Here is a 16,873-nt window from a genome sequence, read left to right as displayed (position 1 = left end):
AGTGCTCAAAAAAGATATTAAAGAAAATAAAATTGATCTCTCGTCAAAGGTGATTGAATCGAATGACTACAGATATTATCAACAAATCAATCCTGAAATGCCTACATCAAATCAATCATATTACACTTATGTCCTGAGATGCCTACATTCAACCAATTATATTACACTTCTTTCCTGAGGCGCCTACATTCAACCAATCATATTATACTTCTGTCCTGAGATGCCTACATTAAACCAATCATATTATACTTCTGTCCTGAGATGCCTACATTAAACCAATCATATTACACTTCTGTCCTGAGATGCCTACATTAAACCAATCATATTACACTTCTGTACTGAGATGCCTACATGAAACCAATCATATTACACTTCTGTCCTGAGATGCCTACTTTAAACCAATCATATTATACTTCTGTCCTGAGATGCCTACATTAAACCAATCATATTACACTTCTGTACTGAGATGCCTACATTAAACCAATCATATTACACTTCTGTACTGAGATGCCTACATTAAACCAATCATATTACACTTCTGTCCTGAGATGCCTACATTAAACCAATCATATTATACTTCTGTACTGAGGTGCCTACATTAAACCAATCGTATTGCACGTATGTAAAAAACTCACAGCCTTAGAATGCAGAATCCTATCAAGCCTGGAAGGGGCACCTAAGTGAACTACAGGTCGCCTCAGAAACAGCTCTGGCGTGAGCCACCAGTCAGTTATAAATATCTCTTCTCTCGCACTCTGTAGAGCTGAGGCTACATCTTCAAAGTAGTTCACAGCATCAACATACCTGCAGGAGTTGTACATAGCTATAACTACTCATATATCATGTAGTCTTTATCAGCCTCCACCATCATTTGTAATTGAACTACGCAGAAAGACAGAGAAAGCAATTGGGCTCTATGACAGCCTAACAATTCAAGACGAATTTTTAAAACATTTTAGGTAGTTTTATCTGAAAGTACGGTGCACCCTCAGGATACGATTACCCTGTTATACGATTTGTTTACCTTACAAAGTGGAATATGATGATTTTTCAACCTCGCCATACGAATCTAACTTTACCATACAAAATCAACGAAATTTTCACCCAAGTTTAAATTTAACAGTGGGTGCGCTTATTACGTACGTCGAAATAATAAAGATGTCGAAATGCTGTTCAACGAAAACATTTTCACAACGTCTGTAAGAGACACGATGACCGATTTCTCTCAGTTCAGCATTCCTCGTGTGTAAAACAGTAATATTTTCCCTTTAAAGTAAGTAGTAAACTTGAAGTTGGGATTCCTTCAAACAGAAGGTTTGTTGGCAGGTCAGACAACTTCTTTTAACCTGCCAACAAAAATCCATTTCATTACGTATTAAACAGAACGTCGCTTAGGCTTTCTCGATGAATTAGGTTAAAAAGGGTTTTAATCCGATCAGCTAAGTTTATAGCGAAAACGAAGCCAGAAACTGATAAGTGATAAAACTTAAGTGATAAAAATGGTTAGTAAGCTAAACTTTTTTAAAGTGAATTCAAATTATGTTATACGTATGTCTGTCTTGAAGGTAAGAACTCTCTACAGTACGTACTGCCCGTAGCACATTGCCACGATACATTTTAATGCAGCTCAGAACCAATAAATACACTGAATATACTAAAGTTACTGTAGGTAGCTATAGTTACTAAGGTTGACTTGCAACAAAATTCCCATTACAGTTATTTGGTATCAAAAGATTCACCATGTCTTACTCTGTTGTGTTGTGGGTGCCAAATATGTGGAAATGTGATTACAAGCTCTTAAAAGCTCAAAAACGAAAAGCCGCCGTAGATTGAAATCTGTTTATTTATCTGACGTAGTCATTAAAGTTTGGTTATCATCCTGTCACGTGATGTTCTCACGTGAATTGAAAGGCCAATAAAAAGCTCAATATAAAACTTATCGTAGCAATAGTTTATGACAAACACTTCTGGTTTTACCGAAGACCCCGTATCAAATATAGATGCTCGCTACTTTACAGTTTTGTTTCGGCATTATCTAATCGTCAAGTCGTAACCTGATCATGTGACCCAATACTTCGCAAATAATTTTTGCAGCACTTTTTGATTATCACAGGTGACCAACAGGCTTGTCATGATTATCAGATAATGATATGTACTCCTTCGAGCTAAGGTTAAAAAGTTTAACAAATTTTTACAGTAAGTTATAAGATATCAGTGCTAAAAGTGACAGCATTACAATGACGATAAAATAGATGCGTAATAACAATAGACATGGTTTTATTGAATGTGTGAAGTATATTTGTGAAAATATTTCGACGAATGAGGTTGCATGAAAGTGTAAACAGAAACCATCCTGTAACAGCTACGTGTCATTTGAGCCGTTTTGGAAAGCGAATCCAAACTACGGCGGTCTCGTGTGGCTGCGATTAACTGTTCGTTTTTGAGCTATTAAGAGCTTGTAATCACATTCCCATATATTTTGCACCTACAACACAACAGAGTAAGACATGGTGAATCTTATGATAATAAATAACTGTAATGTGAATTTTTTTGCAAGTCAACCTTTAACATACTATTTTGTTACTAATTTTTAATATGTACAGTATGTATGTACTTGTATAAAATTTTGATGATTTTTGCCAGGCATTTTTGGGGACTTTCTCCTACAGTATGGTTTTTATACCCCTCCATACGATTTTTTCACCATACAATGCCAACACTGGGACGGATTAAAACCGTATCTTGAGGATGCAATGTATCGGTATTTTTTTCATTTGTGATTGCTTTTAATTTTTCAAGTAGAACTGACTGCCAGGATGTTTCAAGATTTGACAAAACTACTTTTTCGACCAGCGACACTGAAGAAATTGTGATTTTACCGCAAGCTTTTCACAAAAAATAGGCAGACAGTAGCCCCATAATGACTACAAGCTAGCGAGGATATTGGGACATCACACGAGATACAATACTTAGAAATTGTGTTGTCTTTAATTACTTTGAGCACACGACTCTGAATACAACAGAATTGTATCACTTAGATCTGAAGACACCTTAACACAGCGACGTGCAACTAAAGGTATAGAAGCGAAAAGCACAGGTGAAGGAACAGTTAACCTTACATGAAAAGATAACTCTTTGATCTGCAAGATTTAGTAGATCATCTAATAAATACAGGGTCAAGGACATTCGTTATAATCAAGAATCCAACAGTGGAGAGAGAAAACAGCTATAGCTGGTATGAGAAACACTCGAATCACTGTTCTTAGCAACAGTTCAATTGGTCTGTCACCTACCAATGAGCAAGCTCCTTCCTTTGGGGAGCGAATGATCTGTGTGGTGCAGGATGCACGTACTCGCAGGCATCAGCTACCTGCTGGATAGATTGAGCCCAGTAACGAGTCTTGTGGTGACTGTTTGTCTTTATGGCCAACTCTCTACAGGGAACAATACACCACTCTCAAGGATTTATGTTTTCATGGGGAAATAACTACTAAAACTAGAGACCGCAAAATATTGAAGCGCGTGCACGTCTGCAACAAGATTTCCACTCTTAATATTATGCATGGCAGTGCATGATCTATGAATAACAACTCTATGCAAATTAGGAGGATATGGTAAGATCCTTATGATCATAGCATAATCACTTCATGCAAATTAGGTGGATGTGCACTTAAACCTTGACTTTGGCAACCTTAGCTAATGAATTCTTCAGTAGACGCCGCATCATTTTTAACAGATGACGTTTAAACTTAAACAAAATATGGCAGTTTCTTAAATCAGTACATATTTATGCGGTTATCCTTCACATAGTTTGGTTCTGATTGCATTAAGCAGACCTTTCATTTTTAGTTTTAACATCGTGGATACCACAAAGACTAGTGCAGGTAGCAGTGGTGGCAAAAAGGAAAGAGTAACCATGCTTTTCATGGAATTAAAATAATAGAGAAAAATGAACAAACATCTTTAGATAAATTCACACAAAAATCTCGGAAGCTATCTAGTATTACTATTTGGGAGAAACCAAAAGGGATGCGAAAAAAGGAAAGTTGTGAAATGAATGAAAGTGAAGAGACTGGCCATGATATTGAAGAACAAAATTAAAATGTCCACCTTCTGTATCGCTGCAACAACACCACAATTTAGCACTTTTTAAAAATTAACTTGAAAATTTTTAATTTAGTGTTCAGACGGTAATAGAAGTTTCAAGCTAACTCTATGTATAATAGAAGTTTCATGCTAACTTTATGTATAATCGAAGTGTCATGCTAAACTCTATGTATAATAGAAGTTTCATGCTAAACTCTATGTATAATAGAAGTTTCATGCTAAACTCTATGTATAATAGAAGTTTCATGCCAACTCTATGCATAATAGAAGTTTCATGCTAACTCTATGTATAATAGAAGTTTCATGCTAACTCTATGTATAATAGAAGTTTCATGCTAACTTTATGTATAATAGAAGTTTCATGCTAAACTCTATGTATAATAGAAGTTTCATGCTAAACTCTATGTATAATAGAAGTTTCATGCTAAACTCTATGTATAATAGAAGTTTCATGCCAACTCTATGCATAATAGAAGTTTCATGCTAACTCTATGTATAATAGAAGTTTCATGCCAACTCTATGCATAATAGAAGTTTCATGCTAACTCTATGTATAATAGAAGTTTCATGCTAACTCTATGTATAATAGAAGTTTCATGCTAACTTTATGTATAATAGAAGTTTCATGCTAAACTCTATGTATAATAGAAGTTTCATGCTAAACTCTATGTATAATAGAAGTTTCATGCCAACTCTATGCATAATAGAAGTTTCATGCTAACTCTATGTATAATAGAAGTTTCATGCTAACTCTATGTATAATAGAAGTTTCATGCTAACTTTATGTATAATAGAAGTTTCATGCTAAACTCTATGTATAATAGAAGTTTCATGCTAACTCTATGTATAATAGAAGTTTCATGCTAACTTTATGTATAATAGAAGTTTCATGCTAAACTCTATGTATAATAGAAGTTTCATGCTAACTCTATGTATAATAGAAGTTTCATGCTAACTTTATGTATAATAGAAGTTTCATGCTAAACTCTATGTATAATAGAAGTTTCATGCTAACTCTATGTATAATAGAAGTTTCATGCTAACTCTATGTAAACCTTACTGTGATACAACATCCATATTCAAATGATAAGTGAATGTTGAAGACAGAATAACTCTATTGTACACCTGTTGATGCTAGTAATTCCATGTTGAAGACAGAATAACTCTATTGTACACCTGTTGATGTTAGTAATTCCATGTTGAAGACAGAATAACTCTATTGTACACCTGTTGATGCTAGTAAATCCATGTTCAAGACAGAATAACTCTATTACTCACCTGGTGGTGTTAGTAATGAGAATCCCATGTCTTATCTTTGTTTGAGTGAATCCCACTTTGACTTCACCAAAATCTTGATCAAACAGCATGACATCCGCTATCACATTGTCAGATCTCAAATAACAGATATAGGAATCTTTGAGAACCAGCCACCTGCAGGACAGTGTCATATACATGAAAATTTGAATGCCAGTAATAGTTGCCAGCTCATGGCAGCTATTACTATTTTATGTTTGAAAGTGTCACAGTAAGACAGCCTGAGCCACAAACATTAACAACCAACACAAAAGGGTTTACTCGATAAGAAATTTGCCAAAGGTGAGGTCATCCTTTTTCATCTAATCTGTACTAACATGACTTGTTACAGCTTATCAGAGACATACAGCAGTGACTCAAATGATGCAAACATCAGATAAATGAAGCAATCTATCATGACATATCTGATGAGAATGTTAGGAAATCACACCTCTTATTCCAAAGTGCAGCTGACAGAAAAACACAGGCGAGAACGGATGAGAATCGTCGGCCACCAGAGCGCTTTTGAACAAAGTTTTCATGAAACTTTTCCCCGGAGTGTTTGCGGAAAGAGAGAGGGCTCAACTCGACAAATCTCATCTGTAGGTAGAAATATTGACACAGAAGATGAAGTAATGCAGAGTCATGGAGTGATTAGAAATAGAGAAATTGGTAACAAGAAAAACCCACCGTGGCATCGTGACTTCTGTATCTGGAGTCCTTCAGTACGGAATTAAGATAATCCTCAAGCTGCCTCTACAGAAATATCAGAGGCAGCAATCAGAGGCAGCATAGAGTGTTGTGTGTATCTTCATGCAGCTACATGGACAGTTGTAGAAAGCTTGTAGTACTGACTAGTGTACAGAGCTTGTACTACTGACTAGTGTACAGAGCTTGTACTACTCACTAGTGTACAGAACTTGTACTACTGACTAGTAGACAGAGCTTGTACTACTGACTAGTGTACAGAGCTTGTACTACTGACTAGTGTACAGAGCTTGTATTACCGACTAGTGTACAGAACTTGTACTAATGACTAGTGTACAGAGCTTGTACTACTGACTAGTATAGAGAGCTTGTACTACTGATCAGTGTACAGAGTTTGTACAGCTTACTAGTGTACAGCGCTCGTACTACTGACTACTGTACAGAGCTTGTATTACTGACTAGTATACAGAACTTGTACTACTGACTAGTGTACAGAGCTTGTACTACTGACTAGTATAGAGAGCTTGTACTACTGACTAGTGTACAGCGCTTGTACTACTCACTAGTGTACAGAACTTGTACTAATGACTAGTATACAGAACTTGTACTACTGACTAGTGTACAGAGCTTGTACTACTGACTAGTATAGAGAGCTTGTAATACTGATTAGTGTACAGAGTTTGTACTACTGACTAGTGTACAGAGCTTGTACTACGGACTAGTGTACAGAGCTTGTACTACTGACTAGTGTACAGAATTTGTACTCCTAACTACTGACTAGTGTACAGAGCTTGTACTACTGACTAGTGTAGAGAGCTTGTACTACTGACTAGTGTACAGAGCTTGTACTTCTATAATATATATATATATACAGAGTCAATAACAAAGTCTTTGAACAGAAAAATTATTTTTATTTAACATTATTATTATTATTTATTCTATTATTTATTTTTATAGAAGTACAGAGCTTGTACTTCTATAATATATATATAAAAAAAAAATTGTTTCCTCACCCCGGATACCCCGTATGGGTGGTAAATTCTGCTCTAACTCGGGTCTCCTACCAGAGACCTGGGAGTTTGAGCACTTCCCTCAAGATCTTACCTGTTCCCAATAACGCACTTTTCTGCAACTCACCAGAGTTGATTGTTGTTGGTATTTGGGCAAGCCACATTTTATGCGCCGGTGTTATTGCGCCCAGTGCCCCAATAACTACTGGGATTACAGTTGTTCTTACATTCCAGCATTTTTCAATTTCTTCTCCAAGAGGGAGATATTTCTCTACCTTTTCTTTTTCTTTGCTGGCTATATTGTAGTCATTGGGTACTGCTATATCTATTATAGTAGCCCTCTTGTTCTCCTTGTCTACCACCACTATATCTGGTTGGTTTGCTAGGACATGCTTGTCAGTTTAGATGTAGAAGTCCCAGAGGATCTTAGCGCGGTCATTTTCATTCACCTTATCAGGAGCTTCCCACCAGTGTTGTGGTTTATTAAGGCCATACTCATCACATACACTTCTATACACAATACCTGCGACATGATTATGCCGCTCAGTGCATGCGTTCCCTGCTAGCTGCCTGCATCCACTGATGATGTGTTGGATGGTCTCAGGTGCATCTTTGCACAGTCTGCATCTAGGATCGTCTCCAGTGTGTATATATATATATATATATATATATATATATACAGAGTCAATAACAAAGTCTTTGAACAGAAAAATTATTTTTATCTAACATATAACATTTACCATACCATTCTATTGTAACTTTCAAACTTCATATCATGAGAAAAGTGTTTTGCGCAATTCAAATAATAAGTTAAGAAAAAAATTAAACAACTGTAAAGGTGTTTAATTGTAAACGTGAAATAATTAGCAAGCAATGGCTAAATAAAGTCTGTTGTGCTATGATTACAATGAAATATGATTTGGTAATGATAGAATTAACATAAACTAAGAAAACAAAATAAAAATCCTGAATATGTTGAATTAATAATAACAACTAGTACATAGAAGTTTGTGCATAAAAAAGGTTACTGTTCAGCAGAAGATATCCACCAAAACTTTGAATACGACGAGACTGGTAATTCTTGATACCGTTACAAACATAAAAATGAGATATCGGACTGTCCTTGTCTGATACTTTGTCTGATGGAACGTATAGAGAATTTAGAGGCAATTCCTAGCCGAGATAATACAATTGTCGACATAACAAGTATTTAGCCTTTACAGATTTAGCGACCAAAAACTTGAAAACAATCGGAAATAGGAATGTAATCACACGTTTGAAATTGAAATGGCCCATTTGAGAATTACAATTAGAAAATTAGGTAATAGGTAATGGTAAAAAAACTTTTAAAAATTTTATAAAGAAAAACAAACGCAACAGGTCATATTATTAATAATAGAAAAGTACATGTTTAGTGTGTGCAGTAGTGATAAGGAAGGTTGTAGAGTTCAAACCGTTAAGAGCAGCCTAGCCTAGTGGTTTCACGCGCTCATTATTAGACTTGTGACAGTAGTGATAAGGTTGGAGAGTTCACACCGTTAAGAGCAGCCTAGCCTAGTGGTTTCACATGCTCATTATTAGACTTGTGACAGTAGTGATAAGGTTGGAGAGTTCAAACCGTTAAGAACAGCCTAGCCTAGTGGTTTCACATGCTCATTATTAGACTTGTGACAGTAGTGATAAGGTTGAAGAGTTCAAACCGCTAAGAGCAGCCTAGCCTAGTGGTTTCACATGCTCATTATTAGACTTGTGACAGTAGTGATAAGGTTGGAGAGTTCACACCGTTAAGAGCAGCCTAGCCTAGTGGTTTCACATGCTCATTATTAGACTTGTGACAGTAGTGATAAGGTTGGAGAGTTCACACCGTTAAGAGCAGCCTAGCCTAGTGGTTTCACATGTTCATTATTAGACTTGTGACAGTAGTGATAAGGTTGAAGAGTTCAAACAGTTAAGAGCAGCCTAGCCTAGTGGTTTCACATGCTCATTATTAGACTTGTGACAGTAGTGATAAGGTTGGAGAGTTCAAACCGTTAAGAGCAGCCTAGCCTAGTGGTTTCAGGTGCTCATTATTAGACTTGTGACAGTAGTGATAAGGTTGGAGAGTTCAAACCGTTAAGAGCAGCCTAGCCTAGTGGTTTCACATGTTCATTATTAGACTTGTGACAGTAGTGATAAGGTTGGAGAGTTCAAACCGTTAAGAGCAGCCTAGCCTAGTGGTTTCACGTGTTCATTATTAGACTTGTGACAGTAGTGATAAGGTTGGAGAGTTCAAACCGTTAAGAGCAGCCTAGCCTAGTGGTTTCACATGTTCATTATTAGACTTGTGACAGTAGTGATAAGGTTGGAGAGTTCAAACCGTTAAGAGCAGCCTAGCCTAGTGGTTTCACGCGCTCATTATTAGACTTGTGACAGTAGTGATAAGGTTGGAGAGTTCAAACCGTTAAGAGCAGCCTAGCCTAGTGGTTTCACATGTTCATTATTAGACTTGTGACAGGAGTGATAAGGTTGAAGAGTTCAAACCGTTAAGAGCAGCCTAGCCTAGTGGTTTCACGTGCTCATTATTAGACTTGTGACAGTAGTGATAAGGTTGAAGAGTTCAAACCGTTAAGAGCAGCCTAGCCTAGTGGTTTCACGTGCTCATTATTAGACTTGTGACAGTAGTGATAAGGTTGGAGAGTTCACACCGTTAAGAGCAGCCTAGCCTAGTGGTTTCACATGTTCATTATTAGACTTGTGACAGTAGTGATAAGGTTGAAGAGTTCAAACCGTTAAGAGCAGCCTAGCCTAGTGGTTTCACATGTTCATTATTAGACTTGTGACAGTAGTGATAAGGTTGGAGAGTTCAAACCGTTAAGAGCAGCCTAGCCTAGTGGTTTCACGTGCTCATTATTAGACTTGTGACAGTAGTGATAAGGTTGGAGAGTTCAAACCGTTAAGAGCAGCCGAGCCTAGTGGTTTCACATGCTCATTATTAGACTTGTGACAGTAGTGATAAGGTTGGAGAGTTCAAACCGTTAAGAGCAGCCGAGCCTAGTGGTTTCACATGCTCATTATTAGACTTGTGACAGTAGTGATAAGGTTGAAGAGTTCAAACCGTTAAGAGCAGCCTAGCCTAGTGGTTTCACGTGGTCATTATTAGACTTGTGACAGTAGTGATAAGGTTGGAGAGTTCAAACCGTTAAGAGCAGCCTAGCCTAGTGGTTTCACGTGCTCATTATTAGACTTGTGACAGTAGTGATAAGGTTGGAGAGTTCAAACCGTTAAGAGCAGCCTAGCCTAGTGGTTTCACGTGTTCATTATTAGACTTGTGACAGTAGTGATAAGGTTGGAGAGTTCACACCGTTAAGAGCAGCCTAGCCTAGTGGTTTCACATGCTCATTATTAGACTTGTGACAGTAGTGATAAGGTTGGAGAGTTCAAACCGTTAAGAGCAGCCTAGCCTAGTGGTTTCACGTGTTCATTATTAGACTTGTGACAGTAGTGATAAGGTTGGAGAGTTCAAACCGTTAAGAGCAGCCTAGCCTAGTGGTTTCAGGTGCTCATTATTAGACTTGTGACAGTAGTGATAAGGTTGGAGAGTTCAAACCGTTAAGAGCAGCCTAGCCTAGTGGTTTCACATGCTCATTATTAGACTTGTGACAGTAGTGATAAAGTTGGAGAGTTCAAACCGTTAAGAGCAGCCTAGCCTAGTGGTTTCAGGTGCTCATTATTAGACTTGTGACAGTAGTGATAAGGTTGGAGAGTTCACACCGTTAAGAGCAGCCTAGCCTAGTGGTTTCACATGCTCATTATTAGACTTGTGACAGTAGTGATAAGGTTGGAGAGTTCAAACCGTTAAGAACAGCCTAGCCTAGTGGTTTCACATGCTCATTATTAGACTTGTGACAGTAGTGATAAGGTTGAAGAGTTCAAACCGCTAAGAGCAGCCTAGCCTAGTGGTTTCACATGCTCATTATTAGACTTGTGACAGTAGTGATAAGGTTGGAGAGTTCACACCGTTAAGAGCAGCCTAGCCTAGTGGTTTCACATGCTCATTATTAGACTTGTGACAGTAGTGATAAGGTTGGAGAGTTCACACCGTTAAGAGCAGCCTAGCCTAGTGGTTTCACATGTTCATTATTAGACTTGTGACAGTAGTGATAAGGTTGAAGAGTTCAAACAGTTAAGAGCAGCCTAGCCTAGTGGTTTCACATGCTCATTATTAGACTTGTGACAGTAGTGATAAGGTTGGAGAGTTCAAACCGTTAAGAGCAGCCTAGCCTAGTGGTTTCAGGTGCTCATTATTAGACTTGTGACAGTAGTGATAAGGTTGGAGAGTTCAAACCGTTAAGAGCAGCCTAGCCTAGTGGTTTCACATGTTCATTATTAGACTTGTGACAGTAGTGATAAGGTTGGAGAGTTCAAACCGTTAAGAGCAGCCTAGCCTAGTGGTTTCACGTGTTCATTATTAGACTTGTGACAGTAGTGATAAGGTTGGAGAGTTCAAACCGTTAAGAGCAGCCTAGCCTAGTGGTTTCACATGTTCATTATTAGACTTGTGACAGTAGTGATAAGGTTGGAGAGTTCAAACCGTTAAGAGCAGCCTAGCCTAGTGGTTTCACGCGCTCATTATTAGACTTGTGACAGTAGTGATAAGGTTGGAGAGTTCAAACCGTTAAGAGCAGCCTAGCCTAGTGGTTTCACATGTTCATTATTAGACTTGTGACAGGAGTGATAAGGTTGAAGAGTTCAAACCGTTAAGAGCAGCCTAGCCTAGTGGTTTCACATGCTCATTATTAGACTTGTGACAGTAGTGATAAGGTTGAAGAGTTCAAACCGTTAAGAGCAGCCTAGCCTAGTGGTTTCACGTGCTCATTATTAGACTTGTGACAGTAGTGATAAGGTTGGAGAGTTCACACCGTTAAGAGCAGCCTAGCCTAGTGGTTTCACATGTTCATTATTAGACTTGTGACAGTAGTGATAAGGTTGAAGAGTTCAAACCGTTAAGAGCAGCCTAGCCTAGTGGTTTCACGCGCTCATTATTAGACTTGTGACAGTAGTGATAAGGTTGGAGAGTTCAAACCGTTAAGAGCAGCCTAGCCTAGTGGTTTCACGCACTCATTATTAGACTTGTGACAGTAGTGATAAGGTTGGAGAGTTCACACCGTTAAGAGCAGCCTAGCCTAGTGGTTTCACGTGTTCATTATTAGACTTGTGACAGTAGTGATAAGGTTGGAGAGTTCAAACCGTTAAGAGCAGCCTAGCCTAGTGGTTTCACATGCTCATTATTAGACTTGTGACAGTAGTGATAAGGTTGGAGAGTTCAAACCGTTAAGAGCAGCCTAGCCTAGTGGTTTCTCATTATTAGACTTGTGACAGTAGTGATAAGGTTGAAGAGTTCAAACCGTTAAGAGCAGCCTAGCCTAGTGGTTTCACGTGTTCATTATTAGACTTGTGACAGTAGTGATAAGGTTGAAGAGTTCAAACCGTTAAGAGCAGCCTAGCCTAGTGGTTTCACGTGTTCATTATTAGACTTGTGACAGTAGTGATAAGGTTGGAGAGTTCAAACCGTTAAGAGCAGCCTAGCCTAGTGGTTTCACATGTTCATTATTAGACTTGTGACAGTAGTGATAAGGTTGGAGAGTTCAAACCGTTAAGAGCAGCCTAGCCTAGTGGTTTCACATGCTCATTATTAGACTTGTGACAGTAGTGATAAGGTTGAAGAGTTCACACCGTTAAGAGCAGCCTAGCCTAGTGGTTTCACATGCTCATTATTAGACTTGTGACAGTAGTGATAAGGTTGGAGAGTTCACACCGTTAAGAGCAGCCTAGCCTAGTGGTTTCACATGCTCATTATTAGACTTGTGACAGTAGTGATAAGGTTGGAGAGTTCAAACCGTTAAGAGCAGCCTAGCCTAGTGGTTTCACGTGCTCATTATTAGACTTGTGACAGTAGTGATAAGGTTGGAGAGTTCAAACCGTTAAGAGCAGCCTAGCCTAGTGGTTTCACATGTTCATTATTAGACTTGTGACAGTAGTGATAAGGTTGGAGAGTTCAAACCGTTAAGAGCAGCCTAGCCTAGTGGTTTCACGTGTTCATTATTAGACTTGTGACAGTAGTGATAAGGTTGGAGAGTTCAAACCGTTAAGAGCAGCCTAGCCTAGTGGTTTCACGCGCTCATTATTAGACTTGTGACAGTAGTGATAAGGTTGGAGAGTTCAAACCGTTAAGAGCAGCCTAGCCTAGTGGTTTCACGCGCTCATTATTAGACTTGTGACAGTAGTGATAAGGTTGGAGAGTTCAAACCGTTAAGAGCAGCCTAGCCTAGTGGTTTCAGGTGCTCATTATTAGACTTGTGACAGTAGCGATAAGGTTGGAGAGTTCAAACCGTTAAGAGCAGCCTAGCCTAGTGGTTTCACGTGCTCATTATTAGACTTGTGACAGTAGTGATAAGGTTGGAGAGTTCAAACCGTTAAGAGCAGCCTAGCCTAGTGGTTTCACGCGCTCATTATTAGACTTGTGACAGTAGTGATAAGGTTGGAGAGTTCAAACCGTTAAGAGCAGCCTAGCCTAGTGGTTTCAGGTGCTCATTATTAGACTTGTGACAGTAGCGATAAGGTTGGAGAGTTCAAACCGTTAAGAGCAGCCTAGCCTAGTGGTTTCACGTGTTCATTATTAGACTTGTGACAGTAGTGATAAGGTTGGAGAGTTCAAACCGTTAAGAGCAGCCTAGCCTAGTGGTTTCACATGTTCATTATTAGACTTGTGACAGTAGTGATAAGGTTGAAGAGTTCAAACCGTTAAGAGCAGCCTAGCCTAGTGGTTTCAGGTGCTCATTATTAGACTTGTGACAGTAGCGATAAGGTTGGAGAGTTCAAACCGTTAAGAGCAGCCTAGCCTAGTGGTTTCACGTGTTCATTATTAGACTTGTGACAGTAGTGATAAGGTTGGAGAGTTCAAACCGTTAAGAGCAGCCTAGCCTAGTGGTTTCACATGCTCATTATTAGACTTGTGACAGTAGTGATAAGGTTGAAGAGTTCAAACCGCTAAGAGCAGCCTAGCCTAGTGGTTTCACATGCTCATTATTAGACTTGTGACAGTAGTGATAAGGTTGGAGAGTTCAAACCGTTAAGAGCAGCCGAGCCTAGTGGTTTCACATGCTCATTATTAGACTTGTGACAGTAGTGATAAGGTTGAAGAGTTCAAACCGTTAAGAGCAGCCTAGCCTAGTGGTTTCACGTGGTCATTATTAGACTTGTGACAGTAGTGATAAGGTTGGAGAGTTCAAACCGTTAAGAGCAGCCTAGCCTAGTGGTTTCACGTGCTCATTATTAGACTTGTGACAGTAGTGATAAGGTTGGAGAGTTCAAACCGTTAAGAGCAGCCTAGCCTAGTGGTTTCACGTGTTCATTATTAGACTTGTGACAGTAGTGATAAGGTTGGAGAGTTCAAACCGTTAAGAGCAGCCTAGCCTAGTGGTTTCACATGCTCATTATTAGACTTGTGACAGTAGTGATAAGGTTGGAGAGTTCAAACCGTTAAGAGCAGCCTAGCCTAGTGGTTTCACGTGTTCATTATTAGACTTGTGACAGTAGTGATAAGGTTGGAGAGTTCAAACCGTTAAGAGCAGCCTAGCCTAGTGGTTTCACGCGCTCATTATTAGACTTGTGACAGTAGTGATAAGGTTGGAGAGTTCAAACCGTTAAGAGCAGCCTAGCCTAGTGGTTTCACATGCTCATTATTAGACTTGTGACAGTAGTGATAAAGTTGGAGAGTTCAAACCGTTAAGAGCAGCCTAGCCTAGTGGTTTCAGGTGCTCATTATTAGACTTGTGACAGTAGTGATAAGGTTGGAGAGTTCACACCGTTAAGAGCAGCCTAGCCTAGTGGTTTCACATGCTCATTATTAGACTTGTGACAGTAGTGATAAGGTTGGAGAGTTCAAACCGTTAAGAACAGCCTAGCCTAGTGGTTTCACATGCTCATTATTAGACTTGTGACAGTAGTGATAAGGTTGAAGAGTTCAAACCGCTAAGAGCAGCCTAGCCTAGTGGTTTCACATGCTCATTATTAGACTTGTGACAGTAGTGATAAGGTTGGAGAGTTCACACCGTTAAGAGCAGCCTAGCCTAGTGGTTTCACATGCTCATTATTAGACTTGTGACAGTAGTGATAAGGTTGGAGAGTTCACACCGTTAAGAGCAGCCTAGCCTAGTGGTTTCACATGTTCATTATTAGACTTGTGACAGTAGTGATAAGGTTGAAGAGTTCAAACAGTTAAGAGCAGCCTAGCCTAGTGGTTTCACATGCTCATTATTAGACTTGTGACAGTAGTGATAAGGTTGGAGAGTTCAAACCGTTAAGAGCAGCCTAGCCTAGTGGTTTCAGGTGCTCATTATTAGACTTGTGACAGTAGTGATAAGGTTGGAGAGTTCAAACCGTTAAGAGCAGCCTAGCCTAGTGGTTTCACATGTTCATTATTAGACTTGTGACAGTAGTGATAAGGTTGGAGAGTTCAAACCGTTAAGAGCAGCCTAGCCTAGTGGTTTCACGTGTTCATTATTAGACTTGTGACAGTAGTGATAAGGTTGGAGAGTTCAAACCGTTAAGAGCAGCCTAGCCTAGTGGTTTCACATGTTCATTATTAGACTTGTGACAGTAGTGATAAGGTTGGAGAGTTCAAACCGTTAAGAGCAGCCTAGCCTAGTGGTTTCACGCGCTCATTATTAGACTTGTGACAGTAGTGATAAGGTTGGAGAGTTCAAACCGTTAAGAGCAGCCTAGCCTAGTGGTTTCACATGTTCATTATTAGACTTGTGACAGGAGTGATAAGGTTGAAGAGTTCAAACCGTTAAGAGCAGCCTAGCCTAGTGGTTTCACATGCTCATTATTAGACTTGTGACAGTAGTGATAAGGTTGAAGAGTTCAAACCGTTAAGAGCAGCCTAGCCTAGTGGTTTCACGTGCTCATTATTAGACTTGTGACAGTAGTGATAAGGTTGGAGAGTTCACACCGTTAAGAGCAGCCTAGCCTAGTGGTTTCACATGTTCATTATTAGACTTGTGACAGTAGTGATAAGGTTGAAGAGTTCAAACCGTTAAGAGCAGCCTAGCCTAGTGGTTTCACGCGCTCATTATTAGACTTGTGACAGTAGTGATAAGGTTGGAGAGTTCAAACCGTTAAGAGCAGCCTAGCCTAGTGGTTTCACGCACTCATTATTAGACTTGTGACAGTAGTGATAAGGTTGGAGAGTTCACACCGTTAAGAGCAGCCTAGCCTAGTGGTTTCACGTGTTCATTATTAGACTTGTGACAGTAGTGATAAGGTTGGAGAGTTCAAACCGTTAAGAGCAGCCTAGCCTAGTGGTTTCACATGCTCATTATTAGACTTGTGACAGTAGTGATAAGGTTGGAGAGTTCAAACCGTTAAGAGCAGCCTAGCCTAGTGGTTTCTCATTATTAGACTTGTGACAGTAGTGATAAGGTTGAAGAGTTCAAACCGTTAAGAGCAGCCTAGCCTAGTGGTTTCACGTGTTCATTATTAGACTTGTGACAGTAGTGATAAGGTTGAAGAGTTCAAACCGTTAAGAGCAGCCTAGCCTAGTGGTTTCACGTGTTCATTATTAGACTTGTGACAGTAGTGATAAGGTTGGAGAGTTCAAACCGTTAAGAGCAGCCTAGCCTAGTGGTTTCACATGTTCATTATTAGACTTGTGACAGTAGTGATAAGGTTGGAGAGTTCAAACCGTTAAGAGCAGCCTAGCCTAGTGGTTTCAC

General features: G+C 39.2%; 1 protein-coding gene across 1 annotated transcript in view; it reads right to left on the bottom strand.

Moving 5' to 3' along the window:
• The window catches only part of LOC137408168 (phospholipase D1-like), a 70,741-nt gene that overhangs the window by 20,646 nt on the left and 33,222 nt on the right, over window positions 1–16,873 (bottom strand). Inside the window, exons 6-10 of the mRNA XM_068094570.1 lie at window positions 6,091–6,156; window positions 5,852–6,000; window positions 5,386–5,538; window positions 3,294–3,434; window positions 636–804 (exon numbers count right to left, since the gene is read on the bottom strand). Coding sequence (XP_067950671.1) covers window positions 636–804; window positions 3,294–3,434; window positions 5,386–5,538; window positions 5,852–6,000; window positions 6,091–6,156 — 678 coding nt within the window. The remainder of the gene's footprint in view (window positions 1–635; window positions 805–3,293; window positions 3,435–5,385; window positions 5,539–5,851; window positions 6,001–6,090; window positions 6,157–16,873) is intronic.

The sequence above is a fragment of the Watersipora subatra genome, chromosome 11, assembly GCF_963576615.1.
Source record: "Watersipora subatra chromosome 11, tzWatSuba1.1, whole genome shotgun sequence".
NCBI lineage: Eukaryota > Metazoa > Bryozoa > Gymnolaemata > Cheilostomatida > Watersiporidae > Watersipora > Watersipora subatra.
This window is presented reverse-complemented; position numbering and strand designations above follow the sequence as displayed.